The sequence below is a fragment of the Rousettus aegyptiacus genome, unplaced genomic scaffold (genome assembly GCF_014176215.1).
Source record: "Rousettus aegyptiacus isolate mRouAeg1 unplaced genomic scaffold, mRouAeg1.p scaffold_m13_p_2, whole genome shotgun sequence".
NCBI classification, from domain to species: Eukaryota; Metazoa; Chordata; class Mammalia; order Chiroptera; family Pteropodidae; genus Rousettus; species Rousettus aegyptiacus.
In genome coordinates this window covers 16,274,444-16,301,972 of record NW_023416295.1, presented here as the reverse complement: position 1 = coordinate 16,301,972, position 27,529 = coordinate 16,274,444, and the positions used below count along the sequence as shown (strand labels likewise).

The following is a 27,529-nucleotide window of genomic DNA, read 5'->3' as shown; positions in this document are numbered from 1 at the left end:
ATTATTTCTTAATCTCCATACATACTTTGCAAAATCCTACCGCTAGCCCTGTGAATAGAATCAGACCAGCATGTGTGGAAAGTGAAGTCTCGCTAGGCTGAAGTCGTAGTACACTGGGAGGGTTCCTTGTTACATTTGCCTGTTTACATCCCCTAGAAAGGGATCCTTTTTAATGATAACGACATCTCTAACCAACGTTAGAGTTAGGAAATCCGGGATATAATATATCCATGATGGTCTGAAATTTTCTCTGAGATGAGTTATTTTCTCTAAAAGTATGAGTTATAACTGGGTGATTGTGTGTTTGGTAGGAACTTAACTGAGCATCAATAAAATGTGACCTTTTAGGAGGTAATCACATTTATTAACTGTCTCTAAATCTATTCCGTACCTTCCTTCTGTTTAGTGAACAAGTGCGTTTGAATTTGTAGGAAATAATTCAGGAGAATGATTTCTTAATGTGATAACTTTCTCTTTCAGAGGAAAGAAGTTTAACAAGAGGCATATTGAAGTGTTCACTGACCTCAGCAGCCCATTCAGCAAAGATCAGCTGGATACAATAATTTGTAACTTAAGGAACTCCGGTATCTCCCTGCAATTTTTGTAAGACCCTAAGAACAGTGTTTGTAGATGAATTCTGTGCTCTCATAACACAGTGAGTGGAGCCCCTTTATAGAGCAGTTGGTTCCCAGGAGTCTTCTCTCTGCACTGAGTTAGAATCTGTCAGATGACTGACCTCAGCAAATATTCGCTGATTACTCTCTATGTCCAAGAAACTCTTCTGAGTTTCGGTGATAAAGGGATGAAAGTCACAGTGAAATATAAGAATTTAGCTCAGTTGTAAATTGTTTGTTCACTGTTCTTAGGCTCAAATCATTGAGGAATTAGAGAACCTTTTGAGGACACACAGTTCATCTCCTGTCTACATAGAGGACTTTACCCAAATAATGACCAGATTGATAGTGTTTTTCTTGAACAGCCCTAGAGAACTATATCTCACAGTAGATATTTTTAGGGTAGAGAGGAATGCCAACTTGGGGATCATTTTAAACACAAATAATGCTTAATTTTAACTCTTTTTAAGATCTATAGGATACACGCACATATATAAAATGTAATTTGCTTATGTGTATTTAGAGAGGAGGTATACAAATTTAGGGGGAATGTATTTCAGGTTGTTGGAGAGTTCCTCCCCAGGAACTTTAATTTCCCCTCAAGGCATTTTCTTTCTTTATCTTATGTTCCTAACAGAAAGTTCTTTTTGCTACACTAATCCTTCCTGCTGTGTCTGAAACCTATTTTTTCTTGTCCTATTTTTGGCGAAAGCAGAGTGATAACATAAGATGTTGAATTATTAGGCGTCTGGGACCTCTCATTTTTCAGACTGAGAGCTATACTGAGAAGCCTCCAGCTCAGAGTGGTGAGCCTTTGGCTTTAAAATGCCTACCATGGGGGATTAAGCACCTCTCTTTCATGTATGTACCTCTTAGAACTGCTGAAAAATGGAACTGTGGGAAAATAATTCAGAATAACCCATCATACTGATACTTGTTAAGACAGTACTTCAGAGAAATTAAGTGCTTTTAAAGTGACACTTCTCTCCTTATTGAGCCAAGGTTTTTCTCAGTACTTCAGCAGCCCAGATTGGCTTCTGCTCTCTGTTCATAATCTCAGGATGCCTTCACGTAGCTGAAACACACCGCACTTCTGTCAGTGTGTCAGTGTGTCAGTACAGGGCACTTTTTTCCTGTATGAGCAATACTGAAAAGCATGCTGAAGAGGGAACGTCGCCTTTTTTTTCTACTTGCTCGTTATTTGACCAGTTGTGTTTTTCTCTTGAGTAATATTTCTTCTTCCTATTGCCACAAACCTCTAGCATATAAAGCATACAGAGTAGAGTTTCGGTTTTATTCTTCAGCGTAACCTGAGTAAGATTGGTTGTTTTAGGTAGGCTAAAAAAATCCCAGTAGATCAGAGAAGTGCTATATTCTAAGCAGGCTTGTTCCTTGAACCTAGTTTTTATTTTCTTCTACTGGCTGCTGAGAAAGTTTATTTCTGGTTTACTGCAGAGTAGAAAGAATTGTTATTGTAACTTATTTTTCTAGGGTAACTTCCTGACTCTTCATTTCCCTTCGTCCTTGTTGATGTTAGAGAAACCTCAGTAGCCTGATGCAAACCCTATATGCCATACCCTGCTCCTTGGAAGCTCTTTATCTGATAGGTAATACAGGACATGCAGATCTGTCATGCTAAGTATATGTAGAAAAAATGAAAATAGGAAGCCCTGTCTTAATTATAGCAAAATGACAAGCAAATCATCTTAAAAATAACTATCCACGTAGGGTGACTGGCAGGTAATGTTGAGTGAACTGATTGCAGAATTCAGTCGCTTTGCAAAAGTGATATGCTGCATGGAAAGGACATTGCCCTCAGAATCAGATGACGGAGTCTCTGCTCTGTCACTTATTAGCTGTGTGGCTTGGCCATATTATTTCATCTCTGTAGCTTTAGTTTCTTTTTAGAAAATAGAAGTAGAAATCTCTATCCTCTATTATGTAAGGGTTAAATGAGATCATTTACCTGAAAGCATTTGTAAAGTGCCATGTAGAGTATTATCATAAAACGTGTTTGGTTGGTTGGTTTTCAGTTCAGATATTGATTATTGAATATTCTTAGGACTGGTAACCCCAGTCAAGCTTTAGTCAAACAACTGGAGTAAAACATAAAACCGAAATTGGTTTTACTTATTTTTAACAATTACCTAATTTCTGTAGAGGAATTCTTCATAATAATAACGTTGATATTATTTGAGTTTTAATTATTTTATACAAATTCTCTATCTTTATAATAACCTTGAAGGACATTAATGAGCACTCATTTATGTATTTTTGTGTGCCCAGAATATCACCCAGCCTAAACTAGGAAGCATTTCTTGCTATACTTTAACCTCTTGGCTTGAATGAGGGCTGACCTCTTCTAGATCTGCTCCCCAGGCTGCCACTAATTCCAGGATTTTTTGATAGTGAAAGGAGAGATTTAACTACCCAGTCTATCTTTGGTAGTGGAGTTGGGCAGTGTGAGCTGAAATGTGTTCAACGGCGATGTGGAAGAAACCGGTTTGAGAGAGCAAAGCCAGCATGAAAGCAAATGACTATGGAGATAGAGAATGAGAGGGTCAGGTAATTTGTATGATGTTTGGGACACTGCGTGTACTCATCCTAATGCCTTGTGCAACCCTGACCTTTCAATTATTTGGTTATATAAGCCAATCAATCTCCCATCTCCCCTTTCTTTCTTCCTCTTTTTTTTTTTTTTTTTATTAATTTACCAAATCACAGAGGCTTCAGTTACTTGAAACCAGTCGAATATTGGCTTAAGATAGTAAGTGCAATTTGACAGATGAGAAATTTAAAGTTTAGAGATGTTGACTGACATGCCCATTTTCTCATAGCCAGGGACAGTCATAGAATTGGAACCCAGTTTATTATCTGGCTTCAGAGCGTGTCTTCTTAACTACTGCTGTTCTTTTCCTGATAGTTTGCCTTTCCCAATTGGCAAGGAAGATGGAACTGGGGACAGAGGAGATGGCAGCTTGCGCTCGGACCACCTTGGACCTGCCTTTCCTTTAAAAGGAATAACTGAGCAACAAAAAGAAGGTATTCAGATGGTGAAAACGGTGATGATGTCTTTAGAAGGTGAAGATGGGCTGGATGAAATTTATTCCCTCAGGTAAGAAGTGAAAACCTTGGTTACAATTTTCATTTGTACCCATACATTTCTCTTTTGAACAGAGAGCTTCCTAATGTTCCCCTCCACCCCCCAGGCCACTCTTGAGTTAGTAGTTATTCTTTAACAAATATTCTAATTTTTGTTAAATAAATGGTGGTGCACCTGGCCATGATCCCCTTTTTCTGAAGCATGTGGTTGGCACAAGATTTCTTGTTTATTTCCAGGACTGTGTCAGCAAAGTTTGGAAATACAGAAATTCCACAAAATGTTTAACAAGTCAAAATGTAAAAGATGAGGTAGTAGATTTCTCCTTTATGCCTGGGGCATGTTTCTTGGGTCCTTCCTTTTCATATGCCTACAAAAAAATTCCCAACTATAAAAAGTGGTGGCAGATCTGAGATATTCAATATCCTCCTGTCCTTTGATTTAGGTTTATATACTATAATATAGTAATAAAAAAAAAAAAACACTTTTGGTCACAGACTGATTTGGTCAGGCAAAACAAAACAAGAAACTCCAGATATATAGCATTTATAACCTTATTTCATGTGAGTTTTATAAAGGGAAATGATTTTAAAAATATGAAATTCCCGATGTACCATATAACAATAAAGCAAACTCTTTTTTTACCATCTAATTAGAGACTGCCTTTTTTATTCGTGTTATTCATGGTTGGAATTAAACATACACTTATTTAGAGCAAAGCACCTAGGAGAGGTCTGTAGCATCTATGTGTTTGAGGAGCCTGATTGGGTAAAGATGGAAGTAGGATGCCTTACCACACAGTGTGACTTGTGCAGTTTCAAATTCTGAGGGATAATACCACTTGATATTTCCAAATTAATTCGTTTATCAATAAATACACAAAATATAGGCATTTTAAGTGAAGTTCTTTATTGAAGTAAAGGTTCAACAGTTAGGATCTTTTTAAGGAGCTGCAGTATATATGTGTTGTATATGTTTTCTCTCAACCACAATTTTAAAATATTTCTGATGGGCTATAATTGACAAGCAATAGACCTGATTTTCTAAACACCGACACCCTTGGAAAATTGTAGGTAAATGGGTATTTTGGAAATTATAATTTCACTAGGGATTGGAAAAGAATCGATGAGGAGTCCTATAAAGTGACGTTTCTTGTCATAATATGTGTTCTTATGATATTTGCTGATGTGTGTTCCTAAGTCATTTTCAAATTTGGACATGGCTTGCTCTAATGTGGGAATACATGTCTTAAGCTAACATATTCAACTATCCTATCATAAAGAAAAATTATAGGCCTACCTAAATTATTGTTTAAGAAGTTCATTTTCCTATAGCATAGCAAGGAGGGAAATTACATGTATTGTCCCAGCAATTTGAAGCTACTTTGATTTTGGATCAGCCATGAAAGTGTGGACCAGAAATTTGCCATGTGGTATAGCACCTATTATCCACATGTGGCTATTTAAATTTAAATTCATTAAAATTAAATAAAATTAAAAATTTAGTCCCTCAGTCACACTGTTTCAGGTGCTCAGTAGCCTATTGCACAGGGTGCAGTTAGAAATAGAACATTTCTGTCATCGCAAAAAGGTGAACTGAACAGCACTGGACTGGACTTATCCTCATCTGGAAGGTCTTCGGAAAATATCTTGACTTCTACTTGGGGAGGTTCACATGTACTGCAGAGTTGATCCTGTATTCTCAGATGTTACATATTTGATGGTCTTTAGAACTTCCCCTGAAACAGAATTCAGACCTCCTGATGGTTTTAAACCCGACTCAAACTTGTACTCGCAATGTCCTATGAGACAGATTAGACCTGGTTCAGACCCTTTCATTCCCCAACGTATCCAAAGCCAAGGTGTACCATAAGCTTTGGAAGTAGGGTGCCAGGGAGATTATTTGCTATTCATTGTAAATTGTTTCTGAAAATTGGAGTTTCTTGAGGCTTTTTCATCCATATTGTAAATCTCACATAATTCTCTACCTCTTTCTAGGTATGTTTTTCATCTGTACCGAGGGATCTATTATAGTCTGGACTGTATGCTTTGAATATGTTTGGTCATTAATTCCTTTTATTCCTTATTTTAGTGAATTCCACAGATTCCAAATATCTCCAGTAATCTTCTCTATTGTGTTTGATTTAGGGGCCAGATAAAAAGAGAATTGATCTTGGCTTATGTACAAATGAAGTGACACTTTACATTATGTTTCCTACCCAGCAAGTCTCCCTCTCCATCCCCAGTTAGAGTTCTCTGCTTTACTTTTAGACTAAACTATGGGTTCCTAAGTTCCTTTATCCCCTGGAGAGGCTTCATTTAATTCTGTTTTATGTGCATATACACATGCCTTTTATTTAAGAGAATTAGAATTAAATAAGAATTGTGCACTTGTGAGCAGTCATGTTCTAGGATGGTGCCCACCTGACGATATTCTAGATGGGGGTTCTTATCCTCATATCCAAGGTTTTGAGGGAGCTGGCGAACTCTTTATATTATGTGCATACTCATTTACGAATGTCTTTTCATCATATCCTCAAAATGTCCTTGGTCCTAAAAAAAAATGTTAAGAACAACTGGCCAAGTTGAAAGAAAAGATTGAATAGGGGAAGATAGAGGTGTTTGTTTTCACCTGTCAGTAAAGTAATTCAACCCCTTTCTCCTAAGCCAACTCAGTTGTATCCTGGCTCTCTCAACTATGATCGTCTCATTCCTGCCATCCCCTACTGTTCCTTATTTATGATCAACAACAGTTCATTTCTCATTCTAGAAAACTAAGTGCATCATCTAGCACAAGTTAACATTTTGGAATTGTTGTTTTCATTATACATTTTTCTTTGTTAAGTGAGAGTCTGAGACAACTGTGTGTCTTTAAGAAAATTGAGAGGACTTCCATGCCCTGGGTCTGTCAGCTGACCATTGGCTCCAATTTGTCTATAAAGATTATGGCATATAAATCGGTAAGTGGTAGGTTCATATTTTTTAAAGAAATGTTACCTGACAGACAAATATGCTTAGATAAGGAACTGACAATTCATGTGTGGGTCATTCAGTACCATGATTACTGCTTCTCTAAATGCTCTCCCTGTTCATTTCATTTCTGTTTGGCTTTTATGAAAAAGGCATACTAGGAGGGGAAGTTTTACGAATTGTCTCTGATTGAGATTGAGTCCCTCTTTCTTTCTCTCCATTGATAATTGATTATTAATCATGAATTTCAGGCCTCTCTTCACACTCATACACACTCGCTCACTCTCTCTCTCTCTCTCACTCTCTTTTCTCTTTTAGGGAAGGAAAGTGGAATGCATTAAGTCATGTCATTATATATCACAGCAGGAATATAAGCTATACACTAGAGTTAAGTTCAGAGTTTCGAACACTCAAGTACACCTAATTCTGTTATTAATGATCTGGTAGTAATAATATCTATGAAATATCAAAAAAAAATTGACTCGTTACTGTGAGATTGTCTTTTGCTATACATGTATGTTTGTATATAATAGCACGCTTTCAAAAATGAGTTACTCTTGGGTAATTATCTGTTGCAATTCCAGTTTGAGTGCGAGTCTCTGGTCCATGCTGCCATATGACCCTCCTTGCTTTTTTTTATTTAAATGTACAAAATAAATATATAAATGCATTTAAATATACAAAATATCCAAAAACACACTTTTATGTATTCAAGTATTTGTTGTTTATTCAAGGACTTAATTCCAAACCACACTGTACATGAAAAGGTACTTCTTTATTTTGGGATCCATCAGGCCTGGAATAGTGTCCCCGGGCACAGAGAATATAGTTTCCTTCTTTCTTCATAGTTTTTTTTTTCCTTCAAGATTTTCTTATTAACTTTTGACTACTCATAGAGTGCTCTCCCTTTCTTTATTGGAAAATTATGGTAACAAAATGTATAGGTCCTCTTACATTAGACAATCTGGAGGTTTTGTATAGAAAGTGTTTGGGTATATACAAATATTAATATTTACCTGTGGATTACTCTAGGGAAAATTAAATGTGGAAAAGTTATGAAATACAATTTCTACAATAACCAAGAATAAAACAATTTAGCTAGAGTAAATAATTGTTCTGGATTTTTTCCTGCAAAAAAAGAATATATTAAAGTTTCACCTTTTATTGATTGGAATCTTAGCTTTCTGTGTTTTCTCTTTACTTTTGGAAATAAGATTGTACAGGAGAAAGTTAAAAAGTCCTGGACGGTTGTAGATGCAAGAACCCTAAAAAAAGAAGATATACAAAAAGAAACTGTTTACTGCTTAAATGACGATGATGAAACTGAAGTTCCAAAAGAAGATACTATTCAAGGTATGCCAATAATGGTTTCCACTTTTGCCTAAAAGAGATTTTCTTCAAGGTGATATGTGTCTAGAGACACAGCTCTGAGGGGATTATGAGACACTGGGTACTTTCGCTCATCTGTTGGATCTTAGGCAGAATGGTTCCCAGGGGTGCACTTAGGTGTTCCATCTATCTAAGTTTTAAATGTCTCAAGTGACAGGACTTAATGCTTGACTCTGTTTTAAAGTTTGAAATTTACTAGCTAGGAAAACACTTATATTAATGTGGCTGAAGCAAGTTTTTAAATTTTCCCTATTTTATTTTTTACTTCCATGGTGATTACTTTTCTGAGTGCCAATTTGAGATCTTATATCCTGCCAGATAGGCTCCCTTTAGGTAATTGAGCAGGTAACAAAGATGATTTATGTTTGTTATATTGCTTTGTGTTCACTAGGATCTTTAAAGTTGTGTTTCTTATATTATACCCATTTGATCTGTATAGTATGTCTAAGTGGCATCTCTATCCAGGGGGCTCTGAAAATAGCTGAGAGTGTCTAAATGTCCAAGAGCTGAAGTTATAAGATAGCAAATGATAGCTATAATAGACACTTATTGCCAGACTCTGTGCCACCCAGTATAGTTTTTGTTTACAAGCCTTGAAAAAAATGCCTTTTTAATCTGTGGCGCTGTGTTGCAGTGTTTCTGGATATTTGTATTATTGTAGGGGTGATGGTGTGGAGGGCGGTGGTTAAAGGTAGTGGTGATGGTTATGGTTTTTTCTTTCTCCCGATGGATTGTGTATAGAATGTAATCAAAACCCTATAATCTCTACTAATTTTTTAATTTAATTCAGTAGTATAATGCAGTTAACATGAATTTTGGAGTCAGACCTGGATTAGAATTATGTCTTCATCACTTGCTTATAATTTGATCCTAGGTAGTATAATGACCCACCTAGGAAGAGTAGCATGATGAAAAGCGAAAGACCAGGAAAATAGAGAACATTCTCAGTGATTTCAAATAGTCGAGTTGGTGTATTGGGCATATACAGATGAGTACTGGAGGGTAATATGTAATAGAGAACCTGTATTTTCTCTTTTATTTTTATTTTTTATTTTTTTAGGCTAGGCAACCCTTGGTTGACCTCATAGATTGCAAGGACCTTTTTGCCATGTAGTTATTGATTTGTCCTTTAAATAGATGAACCAAAAAACATTGGACAGTTTTAATTAGAATTTTCAAAGTACTGGTAAATGATTCAAGTGAGATGTCTGATGACAGAGAAAAGTTAGAACATTTGATTTGATTTAAATACCACTCTTAATCATATGCCATAATCATTCCTTGTTAATTTTTTGTTGGAATTTTTAAAAAAGACGTAAGGTAGAAAAACATTTTTAAATTAAATACATGACATCAACAGATTAACAGGGACAGATAAATGATGGGTCACAGACTCTGCCCTCAGTCACATGTTTCTTTGCTTCCTGGAATAAAGGTGCATGTGCTTTTCCTTTCCTTTACCCAAAGCCAGAATCTTTGGATTTTGATGATCCTTCTCCCAGCGAAACAGATAAGACTGTGTATTGAAAGACTGTTACCTTCCCCAGAGCAGAAGCCCTGGAACAGCATTAGGATTTTTGTTTGTTTTTTTTTTAAAAAGAAGCCAAGTGCCTATATTTGTATGAGTAACCTAAATAATGAAAAAGAAAAAAATAGACAATCCAATCCCAGAAGTAGAATAAATTTAAATGCAGAAAAATAGCCAACTTATAAATTTAATGTTTCTCAAAAGAAGAGTTTTGGCTGCTTCTCTTAGGCATTTGTGTACCTCCAGCATGCATTTTTGAGAACATTTTGTTCTGAAAATTTTCTGTGGGTATTTTTCTCTGTGGGTCTCCAGGTTTCTGAATAAATGTATTCTTGTTATTATATTTACAAATTATGATTGTACTATAGTCAACCATGGTTTATCTTTGGAGGATAACTAGTACATTGCATTCGCTTCATTCTTCTAGGCTGAATAATCATTAAGGTAACTAGATTGCAAAATATGTACTTAAAAGTGTAATTAGATTTTAATTGACTCTGTATTGTATATGTTTATGCATCTGCAGCTTCTTTTTCACCATTGATCACAAGGGGAAGAAATTTGATTCCAGGGAATAGTGTATGGAGGCTTGATCCGGAGTGCGCATACATTGTTAATGTATATGGAGGGCTGATTTCAGCTCGTAGAAAATGAGGCCCCATATGCTTGACAGATGCTCTTCTCGTTCTCTAGGGTTCCGCTATGGGAGTGATATTATTCCTTTCTCTAAAGTGGATGAGGAACAAATGAAATATAAATCGGAGGGGAAGTGCTTCTCCGTTCTGGGATTTTGTAGATCTTCTCAGGTACAGCACTTATTCTACTAATTGTAACAAAATAAATGAGCTTTTTCTTGTTATTATTTGAGATGGTGTGATTTCGATTAGGCCTTTTATTTATAATATATGGTTATTTCACTTGAGTTTTCCTAAAATGTAGTCTAGGAGTTGTTGTTGCTCTCTGATTTTGGAAGAGAAAACCAAGATGTAGAGAAGTCAGCACGAATCAGATAGATTCAGTTAAAAGTCACTTCCTAGCTTTCGTGTCAGTCATAGCTCATAGTAGCCTTAAACAGTATCTAGTTCTTTGTCATTATATTGCCCTTTCTAAACTGTTATGTATAATGGAGTGTTTTATAGGAATAAAGGTCTAGCTGGGTATTGAATGACCATAGACCTTAGAATAACATTGATTTATGCATTATCCTTCATTTCAGTGCCCAACAAAGTGGTCTAAGATGTGAAACTTGTCTATAAGTCATGTTGTTTTAGACACCAATGCGGAGATACAAAAAATAGACACAGTTGGAAATGCAGTAATTCACGGAAGGTCTAGGATATCGTGTACTCTCCTAGAAAGGGTTATTAAAGATTCCTGGAGGTCTTAGCTGAAACTGTTCTTGAGGTTGGCAACCAAAGAGAACAAATAAGTATAAAATGTATCTTTTCAAGCTCTATAGGGATGAAAAGATTTTTGTTGATTCTAGATGAACTCACTTAAGAATTGTAATAACAATAAATGTTAGTCAGTATACTGGATTTGAACTTCTTTATGCTGCTCAAGCACATAGTCCCTGTGTGATTCAGTGTTCGAATAATTCAGTGAGGTTAGGGAGAATATTTTTCATGATATGCCCAAATTGTTGGATACATTTTTAAAACTCATAAGCTGAAAATTGGGAGGATTTACTTGAAGTCAATGTGATTTAACAGTGAGGATAAATGCTTTTCGTAAGTTTAGAATCTTTAACAATTTTCTAACAAATTACACAAAATAGACTTTTCTTAAAAATAAAATTATTCACTTCGGGAGGTATATAAACTTAAAACTGATAGTGCTTACAAGTCTTTTCAGTGAAACAACCTTCATTCAGACATGTTTGCAGAAACTGGCCTCCTGTGAGGTCTTTCTGATTCTAGATAGGCCGAAAAAACCTGTCCAAACATCTGAAAGTGTAAGTTGGGATGCAAACAATTGAAGTCACCTGTGCTAGGGTAGGAGTGAGGACCTACTGAATGGCAAAGCAAAAAGTAGTGATCCAAACAAAAAGTACATTTTCCATTTTTAAAGATTTTTATTTACTTAAAATTAACTTTTAAGTCAGGAAGTACTTTCTAAATCTACTTTTTGTTGGTTTTAAGCTCCAAATTATTTTTGTCTTAAGTACAATCTCAGAAAGGTCCAATGAGGATAGTCATAATAACAATCATTTATTGAGTGATTATAATACTCCAGTCAGTTTATTAAGCGTTTTGTTTAAATTCCTATTTAATTCCTGTTATGACCCTCTTAGATAGGTGCCATGATGTGTATTTTATACATTAGAAGCTTCAGAGCTGTTAAGTAATTGGCCAAAGGTCACCTAGCTAGAAGGTGGTAGAGATGGGTTTTGAACCAGGTCTCTCTGACTCCAAAACCTATGCCATTGATCATTTGTAATCTGCCCTCCCAGTGGACAGCCTCATTTTTGAATAGTCTCATTGTTACATACCTGCCTTCACATTATCTTAGATGCACATCATCTTAAGAGCAAGACGTTTTCCATGTCAACCAAGATAAAGTATAATAATTGTGCACCTTGTAACAAACTAGTAATTATCTTTAATAAGATCACATATTTCTCCAAACTTCCTTAAAATGAGGGAAACTAACATTTCTGGATTGAATCGATGTGAAACTTTTCATTATATAAAATAGGTTTTTTTGGTTTGAGGTATTTTTTCCTTTTTTGAATTGTGAATTAATCTTCTCTTTTAAATTTTCAGGAGTCTTTTCAATTTGTCTTCCTCCAAGTTGTCTGTTCTGGGTATCTAATTATAGGACGGATAAGAATTTAGCCAGAACTTCCCCCAAGTGGCTGGCTGTCTTTTGAAAAGTCATTTAGGTGCCTTAGGAAAAGATATCATTAGCTCTTCTTTAATCAGTCAAGAACTATTACAGATTCTATTAGGAGGGCAAATAAATCTGTATAAATATAGCAAACTAAAAATATAGGATCATTTCCATATTTCTTCAAATAATGGTTTTCAAATGGGGAATGGCAGTGGAGATGAAGGGTTTTGAATTATATGGGCCTCACCCCACACCTTTGAGACTCGGTCTTCTTGAGCTGCTCTTACTTGAGAATGTGCTCATAATTTCTAGGCTTTAGAGGTAGGAGGGGACTATACTACACCCAAAGCAGTTCCCCTGATGTACTCTGTTTTTATGTCACTCCAGAGTTACACTATTATCTCTGCCCAGACTTTTTATCTCATTCCTACACATTCTTTAGGTCTTAAGTGTCACCATTTGTAGAAGCCTTCCCTGACCCCTGATGACCAGGCTTGATGCCCTTCTCATGTGCTCTTACAGCACCAAACTGTAATACTGTGCTTTTGTGTTCTCGTAACACTGTATGATAGTACTGCATTGCAGTTAACTTCATATTTATCCAAGCTTCTCAGGACAACGTTCATTGTTTTTATAGTACACAGAACAATGTTTTTGACACACACCAGGTGCTCAGATATTCATGGTGTCGAATCGACTTGAACTTTAAGTAATAAGTTGTGTCTATTACCTGTGAATGTTTTTCTGTAAGAACATTTCGAATAGAATTTCTTAGTAGCATGTAGCACTACAGTTTTATGTGTTACTTATTTTGGATTGAAACCAATTCTTTTGTCACTTACTCTTGTAGGTCCACAGGAAATATTATATGGGAAATCAAGTTCTAAAGGTCTTCGCAGCAAAAGATGATGAGGTGCGTTGACAGTAGGCCTTTGAGGTAGTGTCACAGAATTGAATTATCATTTTAAGTTACTTGCTTGGGGATTTTATAGTTTAAAATGACTTTAGTTCTTGCAACAGCAGTGGGAAAATTCACTGACTTTTAACTCTGAAGATGGAGAAATGATAAGATTAATTTGTCATCATATAAGCACAAGGTCTGAAGACATAGTTCTACGAATTGGAGATCAGGTGACTGTTACAAACAAGAACATCTGAACACATGCATTCAGTGTGGGAATCCCATGGTCTGCTATTCAGGAGGTTTGAGGTTAGGTTGACATTTTCATAAACATTAAGCATTTAGTGTCAGCTTAAGCATCCCAGAGGTGAGCTTCCCTGACTCACTGGACCACTTCCACCATCCAGAAATTTGCCTTTTCCCCCTTTCCTCTCTCTCTATACTCTCCCACCTTCCCGAGACATTCTGTTTTCAGGCTGGTTTCTGCCTGGCCATGAACCAACTCATGACTATCACATCTTACACACACACCTGCCCTCTCAGTAAATATTTTCTGTGTAGCTTCCAAGTTAGAACTTGTAATTTCCTTGGAGATGTTGATCTGAACTTGAATACGACAATCATAGTCTTTTGAAGATTACTCAATCAGGTCTCCAAATTTTGGAAGTATTTGCATTTGAAATTAATAAACTGGATGTGGAAGGCTCGTTTGGGTTGGGAGAAGAGTGATGGTGTAACTGATCTAGTCTTCTTTATCTCCTCCCTTCTGAAGTTTAACTGCCTGAAGCTTAACTGGCTGCAGATTTAGTAAATGAGTATGCCATTATTCTGTCAACAGTTAAAATTAGAAGAAGCCTGGCTTCCACTCAGTACTGAACGAATTTATTAGAGCACAGTAGGCATATGTGAATCCTCAAATTTGAGAATATTAGTTCATGGATTTCTCCTAAATCAAATCCATTTGGAAAACATTCAGTTCTAATATATGTTAACATATCTCATATGCCTTTTTAACTGCTGAAATTTTAATTTCTACTTATTGTCCCTTTACACAAAGAAAATTCTGAATACTTCGTGTAATTGATGGGTATGTAGTGAGGCATATCTTGTCACAAAGCTGTGTTGAGGTACATGTGATTATCTTGACTTGCTAGCTAAGGGTGGCCTTTGAGATACCCAAGGTATAATCAAATGAAATATCTACCAGCTAGTAAGTCTGGATCTTAGCGTTTTAAAGCTGAATATACAGATTTTTGATTCATTGGCTCACAAGACTGGATAAAATAATCCCCAAGTAGAGTTTTAGGAGGAAAGTTCAAGAGCAGAATTTCAGGATTACTTGGAAGAAGAGAAGAGCTGAGGGAGGAATGGCCCGCAAAGTATAATAATCAGGGGAGAGTGTTGTTTCTGAAGCCAAGGAAGGAGAAAGTATAGAGAAAGGGGTTGGTCATGTGCCATTGAAAAGTCAAAAAAGTAGAACGGCAACCAAGGACTTAGCAATTAGGAGGCCATGGGTAACCTCAGAGGACAATTTCACCAAGAAAGTGTGGTCAGAAGCTGGATTAGACTGAAGAATAATTGTGTTCTAAGCAGTGAACACAGCAAGACTATTATTTCATGAAATTTAAAGGTTAAAGGAAGTAAAGATACAGATAGTAATTTATGGCGAGAGAGGGACCAAGAAGGATTTCGTTTAGGAAGGCTGCGACTAGAAGGGTGAGGGTATGTATCAGAGAAGGAAGGTTGGTTGAAGTGATAAGAAAGGATTTAGATTATGAAGTAAAGTTCCAGGAGAGGTACAGTAAATATGATCAAATGCCAGTGTGTACAGTGTGGGTAGTAGGGCACTTTAAAAGAAGATCCGAAGCAGGCAGGAAGGGGTAACAGTCTCAGGAGTATTTGGTCCTGTTTAGAGCATTCTCGCATGTTGGAACGTGTTAATCACACACCTCTCTTCGTAGGCAGCAGCTGTTGCCCTTTCCTCCCTGATTCATGCATTGGATGAACTAGGCATGGTGGCCATAGTTCGGTATGCTTACGACAAAAGAGCTAATCCTCAAGTCGGCGTGGCTTTTCCTTACATCAAGGACACCTATGAGGTAAAACCCACAAGTCTCTTGTTTGTGTTCATTATTTCTTTAGTTTCTTTATTCTAAACAGTGCTTCTTCGCCGTTAACGTACATGGGCATTACTAGGGGGAGCTTGTTAAAATGAGCTGCTGATTCTGTGAGTCTAGCATGAGAGTCTGCATTTCTCACTCCCAAATAATGCCAGTGCTGCTGACCTGTGAAGCACACTTTCAGTTTCGATGAAAGAACAGAAATTAATGTAAGTATGTAAAGGAGCTTTTTATTCAATCAAATCAGCGAAGGTCAACAGCGACCTTCTGTTTGCCCAATCCAGTGACCGCCTCTCGGTTCTCATCCTTGATGTCTCAGAACCTAATGAGAATAGAGATTACCTCTATTTTCACAACAACCTTTATTTACTATGGATGAAGGTTGAGGGTGTGATTTTGTTGTGATCCTTGTGAAATACAGTTTATTTAGGGCTCTTCTATTTAAAATATAGATCTGTATTCCTTACCATTTTCTATTTCTCAAAGAACTTATTGTGGCGGAACTGGAAAAGAGAAGGCAAATATCTTGATTGGCACATCAGCTTTTCAATCACCTTGACTCATCTCATTTATTGCATTGGTCATGCATTTTGCAGGTATTCTCCGATAGTCTTTCTTTGAAGCATTTCTTTTATGTTTAATATTCTTTGTACTGTTTGCAGTTAATGTACAGCTGATGAAAATCAAAATGAAAATCAAAACACTTTTCTGTCCATGCACCAGCATTGAGCAGTCTGATTATTGACATAACTTTGTTGTGCCACTTTCTTAGCATTTGGGACCAGTTTTATATTTTTTCGCTCATTCGATTGTTTTTGCCTTTCTTTCCTTTCTTTCTCATTAGTGTTTAGTGTATGTGCAGCTGCCTTTCATGGAGGACTTGCGGCAATACATGTTTTCATCCTTGAATAATAATAAGAAATACACTCCCACGGGTGAGTTTATTTCTGTTTTGCTCACTAATTAGCTTTAGACATGGACAGTTCTGGGGAAATCACCTGTCTATAGTCATTAGTTGGGGCCGGGGTTTCACAGGGTGGAATTAGTCGGATTTGAATCATACTCATATACAACAGTGGTGAAGGTGGTTCATCAAGTGTTCTCCTGTAGTCGAGATGGGTTTTCTATAAATTCTCAAGCATCTCTAGGTTCTCCCTTCTGATTTAGGGCTTGCATCTAGGGAATAGCTTGCTAGCTATGGATGTGAATCCTCTAGTGTTTGGGTTTGCCCTCTGCTGAAGTGAGTTGACATGTGTATCAAACCTGTGACTTTAGTGTCCTACATTACAAAAATTGTAATTTTGAATTGAAAAGTGACAATGCTGAAGAGGACCTCTTCCCTTTGTCTGTTTCTTGTAGTTTACAGTAACAGTCCAAGTCCCATTGTTCCTTATTTCTAGGATTTATTTTGAACTTGGTGAGAAAGGACCTTTATTGCTTGTGTCGGGGGTGGGGGATGGTTATACAGAATGATTCTCACAGACACAAATCCTGTCTTCCAGAGAGCTCACAGTTTAAGACAGTTGTAATAAAGTATAAGAGTGGGCCAGATGGAGAGAACATACCAAAAAACACAAAATGATGAGTAGATGTTTCGCTTAACAGGGTTAAATCTGCCAGTGTAGGATTAGGTAATTGTGAGGTGAGACTCAGGACTGGGTTTTCTCTCCTTTGGTTGGGCCAGTTGGACGCAGCGTGCAGTAGGAAAGCCAAGAGTCAGGTGGGCCCTTCGGGCTGGTATCTTTACCTTCTAGAAGTGAGTCCATCTGCATCACAGTGGAGCCCAGCATGGACTTCAGTGTGTGGGAGCTGCCAGCGCGTTGCAGTATTCTGTCTCTTCCTCTTGGTAATTCCAGATATTAAACGAGTAGAACATTTTTAAAAGGTGATTTTGTTGAGAAATTATAGATATATATCATTTACTCAGGAGCTAAAACATTAAATATCTCTTGATTTATTTTCTGTGAGTGGAAACAGTTTTGTTTGTATTTTTGCCATTGGAGAAATGCATCATTAAAACCGCTTAGCATATTTTCCAAGGTGACACTTATGTAAGGGTATGCAATGCCATAATAATTAGGCCTGGTACTACCTTGAAGTTGCAAATGAAAATCACTGAATGTTAACACACAGGTACCATTTCCTACTATTGCCAGGTGGATCCTGCAGCAGTCAGCTTAACATGGTAATGCCAGCCCTGAAACCTCCCCCTGGAAAGTCCAAAAATGAGATAGAAACATCTCATGCTAAATATCTGTATGCTCTTTCATTTCGTAGTAGCCGTACAAAAGGGATATTTGAAAAGGTGAAGAGTAGAAGCAAAATTGACTTTTTAGGAACTGCTTACTCTTTTCCACCTTTTGCCCCGTGCCTGAATATCCAAAAATAGTGCTTCAGCTTTTCACAGCTGAACTGCTATATGAATCAGCAGAATGAAAGTTACGCACCGTAGTTTGAGAAGAAGCATTTTGGGGAGAGTTGCCTTTCATCCACATTACTTTGGACTGTGCCATTTTCGTTGACTCGGTAGATTTTTACTGAGAAACACTTGCTTTCTGTTAGGTATTAGGTCAGATATAAAGAAAAGGAAGTCATGTTTCTGCTCTCGGGTGTCTTTAGCACTTGAGTGGAGTGGAGTAAGATGTGTACGCAGGTGTGTGCGAGTGCGCTTAGTACCATGAGCTCATTCTGACTTGGGGAGGTTGTCAAGGCATCTCCTCACTCTGGTACAGTGATGTTAAATCCTTATTATAAAGTTCATGCTTCATTATCAGAGAGGTTTTCTTTTTCTTTTTTAAAAATGGTTTTCTCCTTTAGCTAATTACTAATTTTTTGAATATTAATTCATCAAATAGTGAATACTTTTAGTTGCCGTATACAAGTTGGGTTTTGTGTGGTTGTGGTGCGTTCCTCTGGAAGAAACTCTTTTCCTTTTAATATGCTACTTCATTGTTGAAAGTTCAATGAATGGTAGAGCTGGAAAGGAAGAACCTAAGAGATCAGCTACTCTAAATAACTCTTAACAAATAAGAAAACCAAGACTCGGGTAAATGACATGCATAACTAGAGAATATTTTTAGCAGATCCAGGGCCACATAACCTGCCAATATTGCTGTGAATAACTATGAATGGCAAGAACTCATTTTAATGGAAAATAATGTAGGTAGTCTTTTTTTCTTTCTGCTTCTTTGTCCTGTTTTAGAAGCACAACTGAGTGCCATTGATGCTTTGATTGACTCCATGAGCTTGATAAAGAAAAATGAAGAGGAAGACACGATCGAGGACTTATTTCCGACCACCAAAATCCCAAATCCTCAATTTCAGAGATTATTTCAGGTGAGAAAGGAAAGACGAACCAATTGCATTTTCTTAAATGAAGGAGAACTGAGTGAAAAGTTAGGGTATATCCTTTGAGGGCCTCAGTTGCTCTATTTAATAGAAGAATAACTTCCTCTTCCCACTAAAAAAAGAAAAGTACTCTAAGCTTTTAGAAAGCAAGAAGTAAAGTTAGAATTCTTTTTCATTTTCTGGAGAAAGGCTATTGTTTTTATTTTTTTAAAAGACAGCTTAATAAAAAGCAGATTCTTTTATGCTTTTCTCTATTTCATGTGAATGAGATTTTTCTTTAGTTTTTATGAACTGTATAATAATCACTGTTAGGGAAGAAGTGTTCTGGTGCCACATTTGTCAAAAATTTCATAATTTAAGGTAACATAGAGGTGAGATAAAGAGGTTATAGTACGAAGTTATTAAAGAGTAACAAATTCAGAAAAGTATAAAATACGGATTTCTGAATCTTGGGTGAAAGGAATTGAAATGTGGAAGTTGGAATAGGGGAGAATAGACGAGAGAGATGACGTACGCTGAGGAAACAGAGTCCTAGACTAGGGCTCAAGGGAGAGAGACATTCCAGTCCTGGGGTAATGTGGTGACCACAGAACATAGGCTTCTCTGAATCTGAAAAACGGGAAAAAAGCACAAGCAGCTTTCTCAGGCAAACTCTTCCCCACAGAGGAATTGGGGGTGCTTTTCCTGTGGAAGGGGGAGCTGTGTGATGGAGAGACCATTGATTATGTCTTTCGACCCACTTTTCAAAGCACTTTAACTAACTCAAGCCCATATTAGGGCCTGATAGGATTTTGAAGGGTCTTCTGCACAAGAGAAATTGCCTGCTTTTGATGCTCATAATTCTTTAGTGAAAAAAAAAAAAAAACCTTTCTAAAATTAGAAATATGAAGTTTAACATGTAAAGGCCTGACTCAGTGAATACTTTTAGTATTCTAAATATAATCAAGTCTCTATAATAGTTTGGTGTTTTTGACAAGTGGACTTCAAGACCCGAAGGCCTTTGCCATTTTAGGAAAGGGAGGAACAGACCAGTTTGTGTGGAAAGTTTGCAAAAACAGGTTACTATTGTGAAAAAGAGAAAATTCTGGTAGTTGGCAGATTTACCTAGGGTGGTTTATATTTATCTTCAGTAGGTATTTGTTGAATTAATGAGTCTATACGAGCTTTGTGAACACAGACATTGTTATCTTTCAGAGCTGTAAGAATTGGAAACTTTGATTTTTACAGCTTACCCGCTTTGTTTTCTTTTGAGAAAGAGAGTTTTTTGATATGGCTTATCTGTATAAAAAATATTGTTAGGATATTTAAAATTGAATTTACTGTTTTTTTTTTTTTTTAAATAAAATACTAACAATGTACCATGTGCTAAAGATACTATAAGCTCACTACTTGAAAGGACCCCTCCAGACGGTTAGAAAGATAAAACCAATTGGTACAAAAGTGGCGGGTGCAAAATGCTTTGCAAATAAGAGAGCAAGAGATTCATGCACGTGGGTGACTTAAGGAAGGCATCACTGAGGAAAAAGGGAGATGCATGTTGTGACAAGGGCATATCAGGAAAAAGAAGTAGCATATGCATAAGCATGAAAACATGAGGAATTGTGATGCATTTAGGGATCTACAAATAGCTCCATTAACTTGGAGAATTAGCTATATGGGAAAGTGACAGGGAAGGTAAGTAGCATTTGGAGTTTATCCTATAGGCAGTGGGTAATTGCAAAAGGATTTTGTCAGCAGATGGGTGACATGATTTTTAGAAAATAGCTCTTGGTGGCATAGGAGATGGACTGGAGACCAGTTAGAAAACATGCAGTGGCCCTCGTGAAGCCTTAAATTAAAGCAGGGACGGAGAGAATGAAGAGGAGACAGTTTAGAAGATAGAGTATGACTTAAGGGATTAGATGGTGGTTGATGAGAAATAAAGAGGAGTTGAAGATCCTAGCTTGAATGACTAGAAGGGTGGTGTTGACATAATTGTGATAAAGCATATAGAGTGAACAGACAGGAAAGGTCATTTGTTTTTGCAAGTTTAAATTTGAAGTATCTGTTGGCTCTCCCAGTGTAGACACTCAGTGGGAAGTTGGAAATCAGGATGCAGAGCTAGGAGAGCATTCAGGACTAAATAGAGATTAGAGAGCCCTCCTCATTTAGGTAAAAACAGTTGAATGAGATCATCTGAGAGAGTATATTGAGTGGGAAGGAAAGAGAACAGAGTCCTGAACATCAACATGTGAGTGGACAATTAGGGATAGACATAAAAAGAAGAGCTGTTAAAAACAAACAAACAAACAAACAAACCGCGTTCCAGCCTCCACCCTCAAAAAGGTCAGAGAGGTAGACAGAACTAGGAGAAACTGATGCCTGTGGAGATCTATGAAGAGAAGAATGTCTGGAAGGAAAGAATCACAAATCAGATGTTGCACATTGGTGAGTAAAGGGCAGCATGGCAGAGGGCCTGTGGAGTTTGTAGATATAGAGGATGACTTAGGATGCCCAGAGTCAGCAGAGTAATGGGGTAGGAGCCAGGTTTGGTGTTGGAGGAGAAAGTTTTACTGATGAAGGGGAAGAGAAAGAGAGGACCCAGAAAGCTGTAGGAGGATATGGAACCCAGAAAAACTTTCTTTTTCTTTTAAAATGAAATATTTATAACAGAGTAGATGAGCTGGGAGTGGGGGTCAAAAGGAGGAAGAGTTTAATAATCAGTTTGTTGGCAAGTGGATAATTCTAATTTTGGAAAGAAATGCCGAAAAATACATCTTTTGTTAAGTATACAGTTAAAACTGCCTTTTAAATAATTGATAGCGTTGCTATAAAATCAACATATTAGTAACTTAGGAACTAACCATGTGCATGCAGTTTTTTCTCTAGTCTTTTTTAAATTGTAAAAATCACATCGAAGAATCATAATTGCTTAAACGAAAAACAAATCAAGGGCTAATCTCAGCTTCTCAGCTACTAAAAGTGTCACTTTCTCATAATCTTATTTTTAAGAAATGAATTTCAATATTTTGATTGAATTTATAAGTATCACACTTAGCTTTACCTAAAATGTGACCTTTAAGAAAATATGAAAGGTTGATGCTTTAGAACATCTCTTGTAGATTCTTTATTACTGACTTATGGATGATGACACTGTCTAAAAGAATTGCCTACAGTTCATACTTAAAATCTGTAATATTTTTCAGTAGGGAGCCTAGATTGGATATTTGTCCATGGTTTATTCTAGTTATTTCCAAAAAAAAAGGTCAGTTGAATATCAAATAGAAACTTCCAGAGTGTGAAAGGTAGTCTGCTATGTTGTGTGTTTGATTATTGCTTATATCTTTAGGACTTTTAAGCTGTTGGAGCTATTTTAATGACCTGAGGGAGAGCACTGTGAATTAAGAATTGCGCACAGGAAGGTGGGGAGTGGATTCACAGGGCTTGGGATCATTTTGGTTTCCCCTTTTGCTTCACTTTAAGTAGGCCAATGTTATTGATGTTCAAGGGAAAGTCAGATAATTAGGAAAGAGGAAAACAGGAGTCAGACTCTGAAACAAATGGATATACTATGGAGAAGAAAGTTGGTGTGTTGAAACAAGAGAGCATCACCTGAAATTTCTAGAGGAAATTGGTACTTAATTCTACCTCACGGTTTTCTGAATTTGTAGAACGTTGATTCTTGAATGATATTTACTATTTAAGCCTAAGTTTCTTTTATTTATCAGAATGGAGACTTACAGCTTACATTTCTACAGGGCAGGAAAACAGTTTATGGGGTGGTATAAATCATATTCCTATGATAGGAAACAGTATTTTGAAATTGGAGGAGCTATTCAGCTCTCCGTTTTTTCTTCAGAATTAGTAATATATAAGTCATTCAAAGGTGGGAATAGAAGGAGCCTTGTTTTCCAACCTAATCTTGGAATTGATTCTCTAGCAATAAAAGGGAAATATTAATGAATTGATAAGTTTAATTTTTTCTCTTTCTCTCAGTGGTATCTCACCCTTTTGCTTACCTTCCTATACTCCTTTTAGAGTATTTGCTTTTCTGGGCAGGTACCTGTACTGCCAAGGCTTAGCCGGCTGAAAGCAGTACAGGTGATTGAATGGAAGTGGCTTGCTGTCCAGATTTCCTCTCGTATGCGTGATGGAGGACCTGCCCTGGCCTCACTCTTGATGCTGCTTCCTGACACCTCTGGCAACAGCTAGAGAGTCCTAAGAAAGAGCACTTTATTCCTTCAACGCATATCTGTTAGGTGCTCATTATGTGCCAGGCACTATTTCCAGCACTAGGAATTCAGCATAAGAGTAAAACTGGAAGAGCCCAGGCGAGCTGGATTGTAGTAAGGAGGAGGGTGACAGGTGGAGTGATACGGGAGACATGCAGAGGCTCTGGTATGTACGACTTTAGGTTATGGTAAGGAGCTTGTTTTAAGGTAACTTTAGCTATAGTAGAACAGTGAAAGTAGATGCAGGGAGACCAGTTAGACAGTGGTTGTGGTAGCCGACAGAAGAGGTAGTGAGGCCTGGATGAGAGTGGTAGTAGGGGAGATGAACAGAGTTGACGGACTGGTGGAGAATAGCCCAAACTCTGCAATCCAGGGAGGTTCAGGACAGACCAGTATTCCTGTCCACAGATTTCTTCCTGGGATTGAGCATTAGCCACTTGTTTCATTCACCCCACATTGTTTTCTAAGATCAAGCAAAGGAGAAAGCACAGTATGCTGAAGGGAGGTAAAAGTTATAATCCCACGTTGTCAGGGGCTCTTGGAATCGTGTGTCTTAGAGAACCTTGTATGTTCTCCAAGTAGTTAAAGTATCAGCTTCTTTTTATAAGATGAGGCTCTTTTCCAGGAGGGCTTCAGCTAATAGTCCTGCTAGGCTTGGATCTGTTTTACCATTGTTTTTAGACATTATCCATGTCCTGCTAACAAAGGAGGTCCTGGGCTCGTCTCTTTGTTCTCATTTATGTAAGGTAGGAATCACAGAGCCCTCCCAAACTAAATGTGGAGGATCCCTGATCAGAAAAGCATAATGAAGCCATGTATGATGTCTACATCTATATATTAAAAACCTTAAACCTTTTCCACAGTGTCTGCTGCACAGAACTTTACATCCCGAGGAGCCTCTGCCCCCAATTCAGCAGCATATTTTAAATATGCTGGATACCCCCATCGAGGTGACAGCTAAATGTCAGACTCCTCTCTCTAAAATAAAGACCCTTTTCCCACTGACTGAAGCCATCAAGAAAAAAGATCAAGTGACCGCTCAGGACATCTTCCACGACAAGTAAGTACTCGATGTAGTTGCATTTGACTTCGGAGTACATAGATTGGTGGTATTCATAGATTGGGGTCTATAATTAAGGGTTACATATAGGTTTGTGGAATCACAAAGGTCATATTTGACCCTTGCATTGAAAATATTGGTTTCTCATATCTGTCCATTGTAGGTATATTTTATTCTTGCTGTTCACTTGGAATGCAGAGCTACCTTCTGGGTTGTTGACTTTTTTTGATCAGCATCAAATTCTTGATGAATTAGGTATATAGGAAGGTTAACTAGTTTTTTTAATATCTAAAATTGAATTTTACCATTTTTAAAATAGGGTGCTGGGAATAAGAGAAGAGGGGTAAAAGTCACAGGTTTTTCGATTGAGAGGTTAGGTGTCCAGAGAATATCAATGATATTTCTGGAGGAAAAAGAAGAAAGAATGAAGAACGTGGCACTTTAGCTCTGCTGTTACTATGTCAGGGATGTACTTGGTTATACCATCAGCAAGATGTTTGTCCTTTAAAGATTGCAAAATGCTTCTTGCATAATCTTTAAATAAAACTTTTAGGTAGCTAGTGATTTTTTTTTTCCTCATCAGATTCTTCAGAATCTGCATCAATTTCCATTCAAAGTAAAACAGAAAGAAACCATAGGAAACTGGTTTTGATTATCCAAAATCATTTGGGTATATAACATTGATTTTACCAGATGTAGGTTTGGTTATTAGTCGCTTTTCCCCCCAAATCAAAATGATCTATTCATTCTTTTAGGTTGCATTCTGAGATCCAGGTTTAGACCACAGTTTTTTTTATTTGATTTCCTTCCCATGGCTGTATCTTTATTGACAAAGTAAAGCTTATTTGTAAATACCCCCTCTGGAGGAGTATTAAGTAATTTCTAGAATCTTCACAGGGTTCTCTAAATTGTTAATTTAGTGAATTATCTTCTAAGTTGAATAGAAAACTTTGAACTTTCTATAGCTCTTTAGAGGTTAATACCTCAATGTTTGTCAGAATTGGAAAAAAAAATCATAGGATTGATCGATTCTATCATGTGCATTCCTAACACATCCTGGCGAGTTTTATGTTTCTCTTTAGTCTCTCATGCCATCTTCTACACAGGAAGATTGTCATTAAAAATCCACTTTCCTTCTGCCATTCTCATCTACCTCTATCTCTCTGGATTAGTATTTTCAGAACAGTTCAGTAAAATTCTGCATCCTTTCTTTAGTCTCACTGCAGTCACCTGGCTATTCTCTCTGTGTGTTAAAGCTCCACTTCATGATCTTGATTATCTTCTGCTGTTGTGGGAAAGAAAGGGGTCATTTTCCCCTTCTCCTGTTGATTAAAATGTAAATTAGCTGGTTACAAAAAAAAACACACCACTTAGACAGACCCAGAAGACTTGTTCTGTGATTTGATCCCTGCTGTGATTACACCTTAGGCTCTAATCCTACCACGCACTCAGGAAGCTTGAGTGCTGGCTTCCGTCGTGGCTGGTGACATAGCCAAGCTATCTGCCAAGGCCTGAGAATTATCTCACTTACACACACCTCACGCTCCTGCTCTCTGTCCTTTCTTCAGAAATCTTAGTTTTTAAGAACTGTGGAAATGATGCATTTGACAAATATTTATCAAGTATCTCCTGTTTTCAAGAAGAATGACTTGGTTCCTTGTGCAAAGTTCTTAAAGCCCTTGATTTTTATGGTATGGTTTCCTTAAGGAGAAAAAAGTTGCTTACAGCTAGCTACATTTTTGTGTATATCAGCATCTCTGTATTCAGGATATGTACTTCCAGTGTAGGGGTGAGGAGTTAAGATTGTGGAGCGGGCATATGTCTGTTTAGGAAGTATGAGAGGCCAAGACAAAGCTCTGAGCAGGGAATCACTAGTCTTCATTCCAGCTTTGTCAATTTGACCTGATTTTGGTTAAGTAATTTTACCTTTTTGAGAGTTTCGCCATCTAAAAACAGTCTTATTTCAAGAGCTGTTATAACAATGAAATTACAGATAATAAAGCACTTTGAACTATTTGGAGGGAAGGCAGTAGTCAAAACCCAAAGCAATAACAGTGTCATTATTAATAAAAACATTGAACATTTGGAAAGATCTATTCCTGCTAAACCTGTTGAATCTTTTGTGTTAAAAGTGATTTCTTTATTCCAACAGGGTAAGGGCACCATGTGACGTTGTAGTCTAGAAACATGCTAAATATTATCCTTATGATATAAAAGCATTGCTTCCCTTAATGTTGCCAAACACTGTTTGAAATGAAAATGTCGTCTCATCTCTTGGACAGGGGACTTGTGTGAGAAATAGGACATCTGAGGTCTAATCTTGCTTGTGTAACTAACTCCTGTGCGGTCTTAATTTCTTTTCGTCTCTGTGCAGATAGTCTAAAGTTTTCTATTTTTTTCAAGTTCTCTAAGATTCCCCGCCACCTTTCAGTAGCCAACCTCACCCGGTTACTGGTTAAGACATCAGACTCCAGAGTCAGATAGTGTGTGTTGGTCCCCTTGCTCTGCAGTGTGGCCTTAGGAACAGGTTACTTACCCTCCCTAAGCCTCAATCTCCTCATGAGTAAATAGGGACAATAGGAGTACCTGTCTCATAGAGTTGTCATAAAGGTTAATTGAGTAATATGTGCTGTTCACTATTGTGTCCCTAGAACCCAGCACAATGCCTTACACATTACAAGTATGGTGTTTGTGAGGAAATGATTCACGAAACTTTAGTCATGTCCCTGGCATATTTGTGATGGCTATGGCAGTGATGATGATGGCAATAATAATTTTATAGAGAAAATAGAGGCCAGTAGGTGGGAATGCGTCAGTTTTGGGGCCTGTCTTCTCTAAAAACACATCTGTATTGCTTCGACCTTCACTTTCTTTCCTCTCTCAGTACCTCTTCCCAAGTTAGTCCTTTCACCCATGTCCTAAGATACCATTCTTCTGCCTCATCTGGTACCTTAATTTCTGTATTTTCAGCTTCTCCCTCAGTACTTGCTCCTTTCTCTCTACACATTAACATTTTATTTCTTTTCCCTACAACAAAATAAAATAATCTCCTTGCTTCCTCCTGTCATCTTCTTTCCTTTCATAAGCCAGGCTCATTGGAAGATAGTCTGCACTGTTTCTTTTCCCGGTACTCATCGTCTCCAGCTTGTGCCCCCACGGCTCCCCTGAAACTGGTCTTGCAAAAGACACCAGCTGCTAGGTTTACATCACTTAGCAGACCTTTTTTTCTTGACCTCTTTGTAGCACTGGGTTATGACATCATCAGTTATTCTTCTTGAAACTCATATATCTTCCTTAACTTGAACTTCCCCAGGTTTTTCTATCTAAACTTTTGACGGCTCCCTCTCAGATACCTCTGGGGGCTACTTTTCTACCCCTGCCAACCTTAAATGTTGGTGTTCTTTAGGCCTCTTTCTCAGAAAAAGCTGGCATTTATTGGACACAGATAACGTGCTGA

The 27,529-nt window shown here is 37.3% G+C and overlaps 1 protein-coding gene across 1 annotated transcript in view; it reads left to right on the top strand.

Annotated features, from left to right (window-relative positions):
• XRCC5 (X-ray repair cross complementing 5) overlaps positions 1–27,529 on the top strand; it is a 75,827-nt gene that overhangs the window by 6,603 nt on the left and 41,695 nt on the right. Inside the window, exons 5-14 of the mRNA XM_016156705.2 lie at positions 481–603; positions 3,538–3,729; positions 6,559–6,673; positions 7,898–8,036; positions 10,294–10,406; positions 13,283–13,345; positions 15,295–15,432; positions 16,298–16,388; positions 18,656–18,789; positions 23,876–24,072. Of these exons, the coding sequence (XP_016012191.2) occupies positions 481–603; positions 3,538–3,729; positions 6,559–6,673; positions 7,898–8,036; positions 10,294–10,406; positions 13,283–13,345; positions 15,295–15,432; positions 16,298–16,388; positions 18,656–18,789; positions 23,876–24,072 (1,305 nt within the window). The remainder of the gene's footprint in view (positions 1–480; positions 604–3,537; positions 3,730–6,558; positions 6,674–7,897; positions 8,037–10,293; positions 10,407–13,282; positions 13,346–15,294; positions 15,433–16,297; positions 16,389–18,655; positions 18,790–23,875; positions 24,073–27,529) is intronic.